We start from the raw sequence: 17,482 nt of genomic DNA, 5'->3' as shown, positions 1-17,482 counted from the left end.
GTTCTGTCATCTGTCACCACTGAGAACAGCCTAGTTCCATCCTCTTTGGAACCCCCCCTTCAGGTAGTTGAAGGCTGCTATCAAATCCTCCCTCACTCTTCTCTTATGCAGACTAAATAACCCCAGTTCCCTCAGCCTCTCCTCGTAAGTCATATGCCCCAGCCCTTTTGTTGCCCTCTGCTGGACTCTCTCCAATTTGTCCACATCCCTTCTGTAGTGGGGGACCAAAACTGGACGCAGTACTCCAGGTGTGGCCTCACCAGTGTCGAATAGAGGGGAATAATCACTTCCCTTGATCTGCTGGCAATGTTCCTACTAATACAGCCCAATATGCCCGTGGCCTTCTTGGCAACAAGAGCACACTGCTGACTCAGATCCAGCTTCTCATCCACTGTAATCCCCAGGTCCTTTTCTGCAGAACTGCTGCTTAGCCAGTGGGTCCCCAGCCTGTAGCGATGCATGGGATTCTTGCTTCCTAAGCGCAGGACTCTGCACTTTTCCTTGTTGAACCTCATCAGATTTCTTTTGGCCCAATCCTCCAATTTGTCTGGGTCACTCTGGACCCATCCATACCCTCCAGCGTATCTACCTCTCCTCCCCAATTTACTGTAATCTGCAAACTTGATGAGGGTGCAATTAATCCCATCATCTAGATCATTAATAAAGATGATGAACAAAACTGGCCCCAGGACCGACTTATGGGGCACTATGCTTGATACCGGCTGCCAGCTAGACATCGAGCTGTTGATTACTACCCATTGAGCCTGACAGTCTAGCCAGATTTCTGTCCACCTTATAGTCCACTCATCCAATCAATACTTTAACTTGCTGGCAAGAATACTGTGGGAGACCGTATCAAAAGCTTTGCTAAAGTCAAAATATATCACATCCACCGCTTTCCCCATATCCACAGAGCCAGTTATCTCATCATAGAAAGCAATCAGGTTGGTCAGGCATGACTTGCCCTTGGAGAATCCATGTTGACTGTTCCTGATCACCTTCCCTTCCTCCCAGTGCTTCAAAATGGATTCCTTGAGTACCTTCTCCATGATTTTGCCGGGAGTGAGGCTGACCAGTCTGTAGTTCTCTGGGTTCTCTTTCTTCCCATTTTTAAATATGGGCACTATATTTGCCTTTTTCCAATCATCCGGGACCTCCCTTGATTGCCACAAATTTTCAAAGATAAATGGTTGAGATCCATTGACTTCAATGCAAATTTATAGCAGTTAAGGATCTGGCACTTTTAAAGCTGAATTTTATATCCTCTCTAAAATCCACAAATTTGAGAGAGATGTTTCCTAGGACTATTATGCCCAGCAAAGGAAAACATTACAATTTTGCCATTCCGTTAACTAACGAGCAAAAACATATGCTCCCATCATTAGCCATGGTATACGTTAGAAATACATCTGCAACTATATTTACAGTGTTTGAGATTAGCAGTTGCCTGAGGATACCACAGTAATTAAAAACCGTTTAAGAATGATTATCATCTGGTCCAGTGAGCCAGTAATGAGTACAACTGAGACTGTGCTAACTTTAGTACAGCCAAGATTATAAAAATAAACAATGTTGAATGCAAAACACAGTCATGGAGAAAAGTTCTCTGGAGACCTTTAATCAGCTCTTTTGTAACTTTGGTCCATTAATTCCTTTCTGTTCAGATGTTTAGCCTCATTTGGGCCATGCATTTTGTTAAATGAGTACTTATTGGTAGTAGGTAGTTTGTTTTATTTACTGGAGTTTACTTTGTTGCTGATGGATATCGATATATACAGTTTTGCAAAGTTAAAACTATAGGAACAATGGATATTGTATTGTCTTTGATCTGACCATTGAAAAGTTTTATCTGCTGTCTGTCTACCTCATTATTGGAAACTACAAAGTAGTCATTCAACAGCCTATTAGTCCACTAAATTACATGGTCGGCCGATCACTTTATTAGTGTCTTATTTATTTTAAAAGGTTTGATTGCCAGCTGCAGGCAGTGTTTCTCCTCTTGTGGCTTAGTATTGCACAATAGGCTGGGTGTGCTGTGGCTTTTTGCCTTCCTTTAAAACATCTGATATAGGCCAAGGCGGAAGAAAGGATACCAGATTTGGATGGACCGTTGGTCTGTTGTGGTAGGGCAATTTCTATGTAAGACTGAAGTTAACAAAATTCAGGACCAAGAACACCACATAAAGGCAACTGAAAATAGAGGGTTGAAATAGGACATTGAAACAACATATTCTATGAATACCATATTACATTATTTTCCTTTATAAAGATTAACTGGATATTAAAAGATATAAAGACAAATCAGCTTAAAGAATCAGATAACGTATAGGAGATTTACATGATGAAATTCATACCAGCAAAGGCGTAAACATCCCACAGTAAGAAGTTTGACCCCGTGAGAGAACCCGTAACAGAGACTTCATTTCAATAAGCTTTCATTTTAAAGCTAGTTGGCTGAGAGTCCCACTGTGCTGAGACCAGCCTAGTCTTGGCTGACATCGGAAAACATGTTCTTGTACAGGTGCCTGCTCCAAATTCGTGTGTGTATTCAGTGGATGGTATTTTAGTGTTAGGGAATGGAGGAATGGGTTCCTGTTTCAAAATAAAAATCCTTAATGCTTGTCAGTCTATAGAGTCATTCAGTAAATACAAAGAACAAAGTCCTAGGCCTTGGCTACACTTGCAGATGTACAGCGCTGTGAGTTAAACCTGACTTTGTGCAGCTGAGTAGGGAAAGCGCTGCAGTCTGTCCACACTGGCAGCTGCCCAGTGCAGTGTCGTGGCCACATTTGCGGCAATTGCAGCGCTATTGGGAGCGGTGCATTATGGGCAGCTATCCCACAGAGCACCTTTTCCCATTCTGGCGCCATGGGAAGGGGGCGTGGGTGCGGGGGATTCTGGGTCCTGTCCCAATGCCCCGTGATGCATCGCTTCACATCCCAGAAATCCATTTGTTTCCATCCACCTTTGGCGCCATCTTTCAACGGTTTCTGTGCAGCATGATCTGTCTGCGGGAAATGGAGTCCGAACTGCTGAGGCATATGCTGACGAGTCTCGCCAGCACGTCACGTTTGGCTGAACTGTTCCTTAAGATCCAAAGTGACAGTGAGGGTGAGGAGTCCAACAGTGCTATCGAGCCGCGTAACGCGTACGACACGAAATTGCTTGTGGCATTCACCAACATGCTCAGCACCGTGGAATGCCGCTTTTGGGCTCGGGAAACAAGTACCGAGTGGTGGGATCACATAGTCACGGAAGTCTGGGATGACGAGCAGAGGCAGCAGAACTTTCGGATGAGAAAAGCCACTTTCATGGGACTGTGTGAGGAGCTTGCCCCCACCTTGCGGCGCAAGGACATGAGATTGAGAGCTGCCCTGCCAGTGGAGAAGCGGGTGGCTATTGCAATCTGGAAGCTGGCAACTCCAGACAGATACCAGTCGGTCGCAAACCAGTTTGGAGTGGGAAAGTCGACCGTTGGAATCGTGTTGATGTAAGTTTGCAAGGCCATTAATCGCATCCTACTCAGAAGAACCATGGCTCTGAGTAACGTACAGGAAATAGTGGATGGCTTTGCACAAATGGGGTTCCCTAACTGTGGAGGGGCGATAGATGGGACGCACATTCCTATTCTGGCACCACCCCACCTAGGATCCAAGTACGTTAATCGGAAGGGGTATTTCTCTATGGTTCTCCAGGCGCTTGTGGATCACCGTGGGCGTTTCATTGACATTAACACAGGCTGACCCGGAAAGGTGCATGACGCACACATCTTTCGGAACACTTGGCTGTTCAGGAAGATGCAGGCCGGGACTTTTTTCCCAGAGCGGAAGATCACGGTAGGGGAAGTTGAAATGCCCATTGTGATCTTGGAGATCCCACTTACCCGTTAATGCCGTGGCTCATGAAACCCTACACGGGGAGCCTTCACAGCAGCAAGGAACGGTTCAACTACAGGCTGAGCCAGTGCCGAATGACTGTGGAGTGTGCCTTTGACTGTTTAAAGGGCCACTGGCGATCTCTGTATGGGAAGCTGGACTTGGCCGAAAACAGCATCCCCGCGGTTATATCCGCGTGCTGTGTCCTCCATAATATTTGTGAAGGGAAGGGTGAAAGCTTCACTCAGGCAAGGACCTCCAAGGTTCAACACCTGGAGGCTGAATTTGCACAGCCAGAGAGCAGGGCTATTACCGGGGCCCAGCACAGGGCTGCAAGGATTAGGGATGCCTTGAGGGAGCAATTTGAGGCTGAAAACCAGCAGTGATATCTGGTGCCCTGCACAGGAGTGAAGTGCGGTAGTTCCAATCTTTAGGAATCAGTGTCTGCTAAGCAGACAAGCAGACTTGCAGTGCCTGTTTATTTCCTGGGCTAAGGAGTCTTTTACTTTATGCAATAATAAAGAATGTTTTCAAAGGCAAAGAATCCATTTATTGAAAAGAAACAAGGGGGTGGAGTGGGGAACAGTACAATCACAGATTCGCGTATGTCCTGTCTGGTGTGCTGTGCAGTGAGTGCTGCACTTCAGGATAGCTATACTGCATGGTGATGGGGGTTGAGTGCAGAGGGTAAGGGTCGTGCTTTTCAGGGCTGGGTGGTGAAGATACTGGTGTTGGAGGCAGCGGGTGGCGTGAAGAACACGGAAGTTGGGGAAAGTGGGTTGGAGGTAACAGTGGGGCACAACGGAAAGAGTTTTGGGACAAGGGCTGTGGGGGGGGTGGCGTTTGCGGTACTGCTCCTCTTTCTGCATGGCTACCAGCTCCGGGATAGCATCTGCTTGGCGCTCCAGGATGCTTATGAGCCTATCAGTGCTTTGCTGCCGGTGCGCTGCGTTTTCTTGGCGGATCCTGCTTTCTCTCTCCCTCCAGTTCTGTGCTTTCTCATTCTCTTTAATAGATTGCCGCATCACTTCTTGCAGCATGTCTTCTTTGCTTTTTCGCGGTCTCTTCCTGAGTCTTTGCAGTCTCTGAGCAGGCGATAAGAGGGACGGCTGAGGTCTCAAGGTTGATGCAGCTGTATAGGCAAAATGCAACATTTAACAGAGGCAGCATTGTTTATACCAGACAGAGTAATGATTCCCCCTGCACTTAAGGAGTAGAAAATTTCATTTGTGAAATAGCAAACACAATAGCATAATTTTCCCTTCCGAAACAGAGCACACACATCCCACGGGAGCCTCAAAATGGTGAGTAAGGGGGACTGATTGTTTCAGGGCTGCACTGTCCTGTGGGTTTCTGTGCCTTGGGGAGAGCCAACAGCTTCAGGGGGCACCTACACTGAACTCTGTCCCAACATTTTCCACAGGAGTTCGTCCTGGACGATATCTCACTGCTGAGGGTGACCTGGGAAGCAAGGGAGGGTCTTCTTCTGCAATGCGGCTTCCACCCTGGCCCATATGCAGCTTGCCTCTGTGCAGCAATGGTCCCCCCGCCCCTCGCAGCACAGTGGCGCGGACACGTTAGCCTGGCTGGGACAAGAACCACGGTGGCTCTCCCGATAAACCTGCGCAAGCGCATTGCACATGCGCATTGCACACGTTCTAGATGAGACATTCCAGGAGATTACCGAGGCCGATTACCGCGATGTGATAAACCACATCAATGCACTATTCCGCATCTAGGCATGCATGCCTAACCCCCCTCTCCCAAAGAGCCCGCACTGAAAAAATTCCTTCCCGAAAAAAAACCCTGCTTACCGGGAACCTGCTCTTCTGTTTGTCCTCCACCAAGTACCGGCCGCTGCGACTGTCTACCTTCCTCCTGGCTCGAGAAGAGCTCCTGGCTGCATGGCTCCAGGGATTCTGGGGTGTCTCCATCCAGCCCACCACCATCACTCCCATTTTCCTCCTCCTCCTCCTCCCCCACCCACACCGGCTCTGAAGTGTCCATGGTGGTGCTCGGAATGGAGGTGGGGTTAACCCCAAGTATCGCATCCAGCTCTTTGTAGAATCGGCAGGTCGCGGTGGGAGCACCCGAGTAGCCGTTTGTGTCGCGGGCTTTGCGGTAGGCACTCCGCAGCTCCTTCACTTTAATCCTGCACTGCAGGGCGTCCCAGTCATGGCCCCTTTCCATCATGTCCCTTGATACCTTCCCGAAGGTATCGTAATTCCTACGGCTAGAGCGCAGCTGGGACTGTACAGCTTCCTCCCCCCAAACACTGATGAGGTCCAGCAACTCGCCATTGCTCCATGCTGGGGCTCGCTTGCGTGTGGAGGCATGGTCACCTGGAAAGATTCGCTGATAGCACTCCACACCACGCCAGGCTGAGCAAACAGGAAGGGGATTTTTAAAATTCCCAGGGAATGTAAAGGGTGGGTCACATGGTTGGTTACCTGAGGCCAGGGCAGTAGAGTTTGAACTGATGACCAGAGTGGCTAGAACAGGCATTGTGGGATACTGCCGAATAATTCTGGAGGCCATTTACAGCGCATGGGGCGGCTACACTGGCGCCGCAGCGCTGCAGCGGCAGCGCAATACTCACTATTCCTCTCGGAGAGGTGGAGTACATGCAGCGCTGCAACCACGGAGATACAGCGCTGCAAATGCCTTGCCAGTGTGGACGGGGAGTGAGTTACAGCGCTGGGGGAGCCTTTACAGCACTGTAACTCGCAAGTGTAGCCAAGGCCCTATAGTCACTACTCAATCAAAACTCCCATAGATTTGCAGTGGGACAGAGTAGTGACTACAAGATTTGTCCCATTGTGAGGTTCTTTCCATACTGAATTAGCCTGTTGGCTGTGTGATCTGACAGCTGTGTAAAGTTCTTCAAACAAGTTGGTGGGAGAAAGGAGAGGGATGGTTAATTTCTCCTTGTTTTAAGATCCAAGGGGTTTGGATCTGTATTCACCAAAGAATTAGTGAAGGTCTCTCAGGACTACCCAGGGAAGGGAATTAGCTTTGGGATGGTGGCAGCAGACCAGATCTAAGCTGGTAATTAAGCTTAGAAGTTTTCATGCAGGCCCCCACATTTGTACCCTAAAGTTCAGAGTGGTGAAGCAGCGGGCTGTAGTCCACGAAAGCTTATGCTCTAATAAATTTGTTAGTCTCTAAGGTGCCACAAGTACTCCTGTTCTTTTTGCAGATACAGACTAACAAGGCTCTACTGTAAAACCAAACAAATTGAATGTCATCGGGTAGCTTGTTCATAAGGAAACTTTTCTGACCTGTTCAGAAATCCATGTCTGTCATTCTCCATAGGTATATTTAACTGTTTTCAATTGGTAATTTCCTTAAGGAGAAAATTATATTAGTGAGCAAATCAGAAAGACTAAAAATAATTTTTCAGTAAACTCAAAGGATTTTAACAATTTAGTTGCTCCCTTGATCATTTCCCTGCCCCCCCAAAGGTTCCTCCGTACCCCCCAAAGGAGCACGCACCACAGTTTGGGCACCACTGCACTCTGCTCTTTGTTTACATTTTGTATTTTTCTTTGTGGACAATGAAAATAGACAACCGGTTTCATTTTCTGGTTCTCATGCACTAGCACAAGGCTGCAGTGTTTGGATTATCCAAACACTGCAGGAGATGGTTTATTTCATACGGTTAAAATTTGAAATAATGATGGAAATATTTGTTTTTACTTTCCTAAATGCCTAGCCCAATTTGGGCTGACAGTGTCTCCTTAAAGATTTTATTAATCTTATAAAAATGTATTGAGGAAAATGAAGCATTTAAAAACGATTATACACATCAGGCTCGGTAGCATTGTTCTAATGTTATCTTTTTCATCTTTCAGAATCCGACTTGTCGAATTTGGCCAGATTATACAGAGATGAGCGATTAAAACAGAAAGCAGAGTCACTGAAACTTGAGCACTGTGAAAAGCTCTCCAATCTTATTGGACTACACAAGGGGGGCTGAGTAGGCCAGACAAATGCTGGGTTATTTATTGCTGTTTTAACTTGTTTCTATTTTCCTTTGTATTTATTAAAAAAAGAAAAGAAAAAGAGCCTAATGAAAAATCTTAATAATTGGTAACTTTGTAATTTTCACCAAATTGGGCAACCCTGAGCCATAGACACAGTATTTGCTCTAATATACTGTATATTCTGTTTGGTTCCAAGGACCAATGGTATTCAGTGTAAATTAACTCCCTAAAATGTAGCTTAGTGTGGCACCAGTCTTCATTTGATATAGTTTTTCTGCCACCCAAGCAACTTTGCTTGCCGGAAAAGTATACATAATATCCCATACATTCTGTATTTTATTTGGACATAGACCACACTCAGTCATTCAGGTGATGTAGTTTTCAGTTGTATGCTGGCATTCCCATATTCATCTGAAGCTGATGTCGTTGCATCCAAAATGGCTTGTGGAAAAAAAATTAGGGGGCATACTCCCTGCTCCATTCTACTTTCCAGTGCTTAGCTCAGGTATTCATCAAGGCCTTGATTCAGCTAAGTACCTAAGCATGTACTTAGGTCTCATTGAAGTCAATGAGATTTAAGCATGTGCTTAAAATTAAGCATGTGTTAAGTGCTTTGCTGAATTTAGATCCAAACCTGTACTATTCTTTTATAATTAGTGATGTAATTAACCCAGACTGCAAGTAGGAACTTGGAAATTGTTTGTTCCTGCAATAGCATCTCAGTTGCTAACATTCATTGCTGTGCACGTGGGATGCATTCCTGGAGTCCCTGCTCTTGCCACAATATCTCATTTGAATTCACCCATTTATCCTTTTCTCTCACATGGAAAACTTGCAATGATAACATTCATTGTGAAATTTACAGCTATTCTTTAGCTAAATTTGAAGGATGCCAGTGGACTTAATTAAGCAAAGGTGTATCCCATCTCTTTTGCAATGAGTGGGAGAAGCTTTCCCACAGCTAACTAAGAAAACCAGCTCAAACTTTGAGAGTTTCATTGTAATCAGAAACTTACAAGAGGTGATAATTCGTTAAATTTACAGTAGGAAAGAAATCTTAGGTGGATTCTTATGACTCCCAAGCCACTGGAGAAGAGACTGCAGATGAATTTTTCTCATGTATTCTATTCAGTGGCACTGTATTTTTATTTTTTAAGCTTATTGTCTAGTTTGATTTTATCTCCAAGCCTTCTCTGTCTTCTTGCTCCAACAGAGATTCTGCATGCAGTTTTTTGATACAGTTCTTATTTAACACATTCTTGCTTTGGTGTGCAATTGTCATGCATGTTTCACTCTAGAGATTGGATTTTTTTTCTTTGTAATACTAATTTATTACTCTCCTGTTTTATAATCCTCTTTTATAAAATCTGACACTTAATGGAAGGCAGAGGAAGAGATGTACTCATAAGCAGCAGAGAACAAAATGTTTTTACAAATAATCAAGTTACTGGGTGGGTTACTCTAGTGCAGGGCAGCTAGTGTGTGCTGCATTACCATTATAATCTAGTTTAACTGGCCTAGGAACTGTAAGGCTGATCTTCCAGTGGACTAGATCTGATGTAGAGGCTCTTATGCCACACAACCACCCTGCTGCCAGTGTAGCAGGGAGAAGAGGGCATGGCCCAGATGCTTCTGCAACATGTCAATCCTCAGTTGCATTTTGGCCCCTTGTAACTATTTCAGCCTGGTGTAAATTAGAGCATCCTTTGAGCTGTTCTAACAGTACAAAGAGACCGGCCTGCATGCAGCTGCAGAAGGATCAAGGCTGTCCAAAGGTGAGTTTTAAACCACCTATGCCTACCCCCTTAACGGGACTCTCCGTCTACAAATTTGTTGAACGGACTCTTCTAGAGGATGAAATTGTCTTTTTCCACAAACCAGGTACATTACATGTAGTGGTAATGCAGGCTTCTCCATCTTCAGCCCGGATCTAGTGACAATAGTGACTCTTGTAATGTGTTGACCCCTCTCCACTAGAACTAATCCAATACTCCACCCACTTTTAAACCTCACTATAGGTAGTGCAGGTAGCCACAGTTTGCTTTTTTTTTTTTTTTTTTTTTTAAATCTAGATCACATACAAAATACTACCTTAGAATAATGTTAACGTTGCAAAGTCATGGGCTCCAAAGTTAAGAAATGGCAGAATTAAGGTTGCCCATGCAGTGTCAATGCACTCCTTGTGTATATGTATTATGATGCAGTCTATAATTACATGATCACATACTATTTTTTTTCCACGGGACCCCTGCCTCATTCAATGTACAGGATGCACATTGCTGAGGAAAAATGAATCCGGGTTGCATAGAGACAGTTGTCTGTAGGACCGTTTATTGTAGAAATTGGAAGGTGTGTAGGGAATGAAATGGGATTGCAGTAAGAGAAAGGATAGTTTGATGGCTAAGGCAACTGAATTCCGCACTTGAAAAGTTGGATTCTGTTCCTGCCTCTGCCATATAGTTTCTGTGTGGTGCTGGGCAAGTCACTTAAGCCAAACTTTTTTCACAGGTGGCCACTAGTTTGTGAGAGCCTGATTTGAGACACCTGGGGACTGAGTTGCAGAAGTGCTGAGCACTCACAACTGTAGGTGAAGTCTGTGTTTTGAACATATAAAGTGATATAAAATACGAAGTTTTCTGAAAAATCAGACCACAGGCACTTTGGATACTTTTGACAGGAATCTCTCTGCCTCAGCCCCCAATATGTGAAATGGGAATAATACCCCCTTTTCTCTAAGGGTGTTGTGAAGATACATAGATTAATGGTTGTGAAGCACTCAAATACTATAGTGATAGAAAACCCACAAAGAAATTAAATCTGTATTTGGTGCAGGGCTTGGATGGCGTGCAGTATAAATAAGGATGGACGTCACAGACTGCTCAATGAGGATAAAACAAAAAACTGAGTAGCTGCTTATTCAGCAAGCAACATCCATCCTGTGCTCTAAATGAGGCAGAGATCCTGCAGGGGGAAAAAATAGTATGTCCTCATATAATTAAAGATTGTATCATTGTGCACGCTCACAAGGGTGCCAAATTAACATTTCACAGGTGACCTTAATTCTGCTGTTTCCTAATCTGAGTGCTGTACTTGACTTTGTTTATACAAATTTTTAATATAGCATTGTATATGTAATTTGATATAAACCACAATAGATTTTATGTGAATAGCAGGTCAGTGTTTACACTGAGTTTAGTACCCTCCAGTTATTTCTAATTTATGCTCCCAGTACTATCAAAAATGTGGTAGGAAAACTGAATGCTATAATCTGGTTAGACACATAACATGTACTGTATATAACTTGAATACCTGATATTTTGTATTTACACTATATAGCACCTTTCATCCAACAATCTTAAAGTGTTTTATAGAGGCAGGACATGATCTACAAGAAGCAGATTAGGAGATTTCTGTGGGACTAAAAAGAGACCATGATTAAGTGGAAAACAAGACTGAAAAGTAAAGAGATGTTTTAAAAAACAGTAAGATGTTCTGTATTCAGAATCATGGCATCATATCGGAGATTAAAATCCTTCTCTGACTACTTCAATGCCAGTATTCTAGAGTATGTGAGTAAAAACAATTAGCAACATAAAATGTCTTGTGCTAATGTTTGTCACTACTTCTGCTTTTGCTAGAAAATAGATAAAATAGATCAAATCTAGTCAAATATTTCTCAAGGTAATAGTAACTCGTTAAATGAACTACTTTCTTTAACCAGAAGGCATTTACCAAATTGTGATCAACTTCTATTTCCTGATCTTTAAATTAGAGTGTTTTTCTGAGCAGCAAGTAGGGCGTGTTCATTTTGATTTAGGCTTCTAATATTTCCTGCCATGATATAAATATGAGCTGTGTAAGGACATTTATTACTTTTAAGAAGGTGCTTGAAGCTTTGTAAGCCCTCCGGGCTGTTTGTTTGAGAATTCCAAAAGGTTTGTGAATATGATTATATTTTCAGAAATGAAGGATTTCACATTCTAATTTATGTACATACTGTGGGTAAAAAGATACTGAATATGAAAAGAGACGTGGTTGTGGAGTTTTGGGCTTTATCATGTGAAATTGACAATGTGCAATAGTTTCCACAAAGACTTCTAATATAAAATGAATTACTGTCCCACTGGTGGCCATAACCCTGAAGCAGTGGTTCATCAGTTACTTGTGAAGATGGAACACTCTTGGCTTCTTAAGCAGCCTGGGGGTGGGGGGACAAGGCAGGGCAGCATTGCCACTTGAAAAGCTTGTTTTCCTCCACACAGAGAAAGCAAAGCAGTTTTTGAAGGCAGTCCTTGGAGATACTAGATTACCTTTTCAGACCAAGCCATTAACGCTGTCTTCCTATCTATGGTCCACTTGAAATTCCCAATCTCTCTTCTTCTTGCCAGCCCCTGAGACAACATAAGGTACAAACTCTATCCTTAGATGTACTCACACAAATATCATTTAAGCCAATGACAGATGTATACCTGTATCCAAAGGGAGAATTTGGCCATATGCTTTGGAAACATGGCTCTATTGTATGATCATCTCTGATGCACTGGATTTTGATAGGAGCAGCCCACAATAACCAGTTAATTGATACTAGAAACAGTTTTGCACTTTGCTCTGTTGCAAAGTGCAGTAATGTTAGAACATACAGATTTATAGTCAGGGTTAACTATGTATTTTCTTCAATATTTGTCCAACTAAAGAGATGTTCACTTTGTGGGTAAATACAGCTGGCAGTGTAAACTAAAGATTTCCATTTCCTGGTGATATTATTATAAATTATTTCTTACCTAAGCAGGCATGACGCATCAAAAGGTGCAGCATTTATTTTGTTGGTTTCAAACTTTTGTTTAATGGAAAGTGCAACCTTAGTATTCGTATTTATTTAACTTATTTCAGTAGGAGATGTTAAAGTATTTATTTTCTGAATGTATATTCCATTTACCTTAAGTAAATCCATATTGGCCATACTGTAATAGTGTATCAGTCCATTGAACCTTGACTGTACAGTTCTAATTTATATAAGTTGTATATTTGTGTATATTTCCTCTCCGTATTGTTACACTAGATGATTAGAAAATAAGCTGTTCTGTCCTTACTACAGTAAGAATTCTTGAAAAATCAGTTCTGTCTTGATTGGTGGGTCTGAATAATCAGCTCAGTTCTTGAGACCTTAGTTTGTTTTGACTTGTGTACTCTTAATCAGAAGATAAAGTTTTTGTATTAAATGTAATGGAGCCACGCTGTTCATTTTGGAATGTTGATCCGAGCTATTACTGTGCTCCCTGAAGCACTCTTTTGGGATATAAGATTTAACAAGGCTACATCTAAAGCTAGTGCCATCAAAAGTTATCAATAGGAAGTAGCAGGTGAAGCTATCATGCCATGGGTTATGTCTGTGCCAGAGTCAGGCCTGAAAAAGAGGTGCTAAGGCCAAGCCTAAAACCAGATCTGGGTAGCAAACAACCAAATAAGTGCTTAATGTGTTTCTGCCCCCTATCCCTATGCCTCACAGGAGTTTGTGAGGTGCAGCAACAGCCGAACCCATTGTACTGCTTAGCTGCAGCCAAGGCTATCTGTACTTTCATAGATTCATATATTCCAACACCAGAAGCAGGGCCGGCTTTAGGAAGTGCGGGGCCCAATTCGAACATTTTCGGCGGGGCCCCGGCAGCGATGACTAAAAAAAAAAAAAAAAGCGCCTTTCATTTCTTAGCAACTGGTTCCCTATAAAAAGTTCTGATTTAAGGGATGTGCCACAGTGTGTATTTTTTGTACCAATAGGGTTACCATATGTCTGTATTTTCCCAGGAATTTAAAAAATTCCTCCCAGACAGCGATTTAAGAACCAAAAAGCCTGACATGTCTGGGAAAATACGGATGTATGTTAACCCTACCTAAAGTTCTTTTTTAAAAAGATGGGTCTGAACTAGAAATTAGCTCCGTTTCACATGTGTGGGTCCCAGCTGCTCCCTGCCCCCCTCATTGAAGCAGGTGTGCAGGGTTTCTGCCCTGGGAACTGCAGGGCACTAGTGGACATGGAGCTGGCTGGAGGCAGGGCAGGGGCTGACTGGAGGTAGGGTCTGGCTGCAGGCAGGGCAAGGGGTGCGGGACTGGCTGGAGACGGGGGTGTGGGGTGGGCTGGCTGGCTTCAGGCAGGGCCGCAGGGGGGTGCGGCATGGGTTGGCAGGGCTGGAGACAGAGGAGTGCAGGACTGGCTGGCTTCAGGCAGGAGGGTGCGGCAGGCAGGGCAGGCAGGGCAGGGGGTACGGGGCTGATGCGGGCAGGGGTGTGTGGGGCTGGTTGGCTTCGGGCAGGGTCGCAGTGGGGTGCAGCAGGGGTTGGCTGGAGACAGGGCAGGGAGTGCAGGTCTGGCTGCAGGCGGTGGGAGGGCAGAGCTGGTGCGGGCAGGCGGGGCTGGTGCAGGAAGGACAGGTGGTACGGGGCTGGTGCAGGAGGGGCAGGGCTGATTGGAGACAGGCTGGCTGCGGGCAGGGCAGGGGGTGCAGGGCTGGCTGCGGGCAGGGGGTGCGGGGCTGGCTGGAGACAGGGGCTGGGTGTGGGGCTGGCTGGAGATGGGCAGGCTGGCTGCGGGCAGGGCAGGGGATGCGGGCAGGAGGTGCAGCAGGGGCTGGCTGCGGGCAGGGGGTGGATACAGGGGGTACAGCCCACCCTGTATGGTAAGTGCACCCTCCTCCTCTCCCCTCCCCCACCGGGGTAGTAGCAGCAGCAGCCCGGGGCTCAGGGGGCTATTTAAACGGCCTGGGGCTCCCCAGCTTCCACCGCCCTGGCCCTGTAAATAGCCACCGGAGCTCTGGGGAAGCAGCAGGGCTCTGGCAGCTATTTAAAACCGGGGCGGCAGAGGCAGCTGGAGCCCCAGCCCTTTAAATAGCCCCGGAGCCCCCCGCTACCCCGGGCTCTGGGGACTATTTAAAGGGCCCGGGGCTCCCCTGCTTCTACCTCCCCGGCCCTTTAAATAGCCGTGGGAGCTCTGGGGAAGCGGCGGGGGTCCAGCGGCTATTTAAAGGGCCGGGGTGGTAAAAGCAACGGGAGCCCCGGACTTTTTAAATAGCCCCCAGAGCCCCGCAGCTCTACCCCATGGCTCCAACAGTGGGGCTCTGGTGGCAATTTAAAGGGCCTGGGGCTCCAGCCCCTGCTGGGAGCCCCAGGCCCTTTAAATTGCCCCCTGGGGAAACTGGGCCACCCCGGTATGGCGCACCGGCTCTTGCCGGTACACTGTACCGGGGCTTGGGCACGGGGCCCTCTTAGGGGCGGGGCCCGATTCAGGGGAATTGGTTGAATCGGCCTAAAGCCAGCCCTGACCAGAAGGACCATTGTGATAATCTAATCTGACCTCCTAAATAGCACAAACCATACAACTTCCCCAAAGTAATTCCTAGAGTGAATCTTTAGAAAAATATTCAATCCACTCTTGATTTAAAAATTGCCAGCGATAGAGAATCCACCATAACCCTTGGTAAGTTGTTCCAGTGGAATCATAGAAGCTGGTTTCATATCTAAATAGATTAGTGTATGTTTTTCAAAAAAAAGTTCACCAACATGAAGTTAAAAGCCAAAGTCACCTTAATATGATATTAGGGTGGAAAATGCCCTCCCAACTTCTGCAGTCAAACTAAAAAACAAATCCACCATACCGTGGCAAATCAGAGTGACTTGTAACAGCCTGTGTACTGCTTTAAAACCACCAACTAGCAGAGCACGCGAGAGGCCCAGTTAACAGTTACTCCTCTCAAGCCATGGAAATCTTGGTGATCGTGATGCGGTAATTTTATCTAATGAGTGGAGATGAGCAAAACGCAGGGATTCCAGTATTTACGAATTGCTTTCGTTCTAATGTAGAATTAAAGCAAATGTACTTAAATTCTTGATGAATCACACATCCCTGAAAATGTTGTTTCATAAATGAAATGGTCCTCAAATGAAATGCAAAAGTAACATTCCTGTCAATGTCACTTAACAGCTCTGCAGCACTGCTGGGAACCCCAGCTGGAGCTCGGCCTCTTGGGGCTGTTAGGCTCCCAGTTCTGGCTGGGGCTCTGAAGGGATTAGCAGGCTCCCAGACCTGGATCCTAGCATCCCAGAGACATCTCCAGCCAGGCTTCCCAGACTGCTACCTCCCAGAGCCCTGCCTCCAGCCCAGGATCCTAGGGCTGGCACCTTCCCTTGTGTGGCATGGGATGCCTGCCAGGATTCCGGGGACTGGTGGCCTCCCTGCCAAAGCTGTGAACCCTACAATGCTGGCACGTGTCCAGTAAAAACCTGCCTGCGTTGAGGCAAAAGTTTTTGTGAATATTTAATAGATTCAGCAAAACATTTCACTGCAACGAATCAGCATTTGGTTTGTTGGAAATTTTCTGAACAGCTCTAATGATGAGTTAGCCCGTTGCAGCTAGGAAAATATTCCAAGGAACAATCTAGCCTTTCTATAAAGATATTTGATCTGTTCCCTCTTCCAAAATCTTTGAGAAATATTTCACAGTTAACTATCACACTCACACAGTAACTGTTAACATTAGCAGACTCAAGTACATCAGCCAGAAACAAGCCTCACATGAGGAAGTTCCTAAACCCCCATACAGCCAGATGCTTAAATCCCAAAGGACTGACTTGTCCCTTAAGCCTTCCAATATTGATAAATTGAGTATCTTAAAGTTTACTATGTAGGGGAAGCTTTCAGAAGGTACCTTTTTAAATGAATTCCTACTTGCTCTCTCTCCTATCACACATGATCAAAGTAGCTGACTGCACCATGCTCCTTAGCAAAATTGCCTACTCCCTGTCATGTGAAATGTCCTGTCTGGCTTCTGATCTGTACCCCAATACTTCATTGTATAGTGCTTTGGCATCAAAGGTCATAAATGTAAACCATTTGCTTTTAATAGTCCTGTTAATCAGCAGTTGACAGAGGTTATCCATTGTGTACAGCCCAGCTACAGATCAAAAATATATTTAACACCAGTAAATCAATGCCAGTGCAACTGCATTTTGCATAGAACTTGGACTCATTCCCAGTGGGTCACTACTGAAAAAACAAGGAGAATGATTCTCAGAAGAAACAGACACCATATAACTTCATTTCCTTAACAGAATCAGTGCTATTAATGCAGCTGGGTGGAAGGGGCTGGAGTTTTGGAGAAACATAGGAAGGAAACATGCTTTAAGCAGAGTGACAACTATTTAGAAGATGAAACCTACATTCTTTTGTGTCACCTTATTGCTGTAAGATTCTCATTGCTTTCTAACTGCTCCTTTAACATATCTTTCCAGAGTTACACCAGTGTTCCCTAGCTCCTCTCCTATATTTCCTGCTCAGACCAGTAGTTAGAACACCTGACCCAGTCAGTGCTAGTGCTGATTCTGCACCAGCAGTGGGAGAATTGCTCAAGTCTTGTATAGATAAAGCCCCTGCATATGATCTCATCTCTTGCTATGGTTTCAGCTGTCATCTATACAGCAATGGCTACTATTTGACCAGGTCTCAGACCACAATATTATTAGCAGCAGAGCCCTGCCTATTGTAAGAAGAAACCACAGGGAGGGGCCTTGTCTATGACATTTTAACAATTTCCCCATGGTTTACTAAGCCCAAAACTGCCTGTTTAGGTGAAA

General features: G+C 45.0%; 1 protein-coding gene across 2 annotated transcripts in view; it reads left to right on the top strand.

The window, feature by feature from the left end:
- Positions 1 to 13,103, top strand: part of DNAJC18 (DnaJ heat shock protein family (Hsp40) member C18) — a 42,678-nt gene extending 29,575 nt beyond the window's left edge. For both annotated transcript variants that reach the window (XM_054037684.1, XM_054037683.1), the window contains exon 8: positions 7,730 to 13,103. In XM_054037684.1, coding sequence (XP_053893659.1) covers positions 7,730 to 7,854 — 125 coding nt within the window. In that variant the 3' untranslated portion in view covers positions 7,855 to 13,103. The remainder of the gene's footprint in view (positions 1 to 7,729) is intronic.
- Positions 13,104 to 17,482: the final 4,379 nt, after the last annotated feature.

The sequence above is a fragment of the Malaclemys terrapin genome, chromosome 8, assembly GCF_027887155.1.
Source record: "Malaclemys terrapin pileata isolate rMalTer1 chromosome 8, rMalTer1.hap1, whole genome shotgun sequence".
NCBI classification, from domain to species: Eukaryota; Metazoa; Chordata; order Testudines; family Emydidae; genus Malaclemys; species Malaclemys terrapin.
Note: the sequence above shows the minus strand (reverse complement) of the source record. Positions and strands in the feature narration are given on the sequence as shown.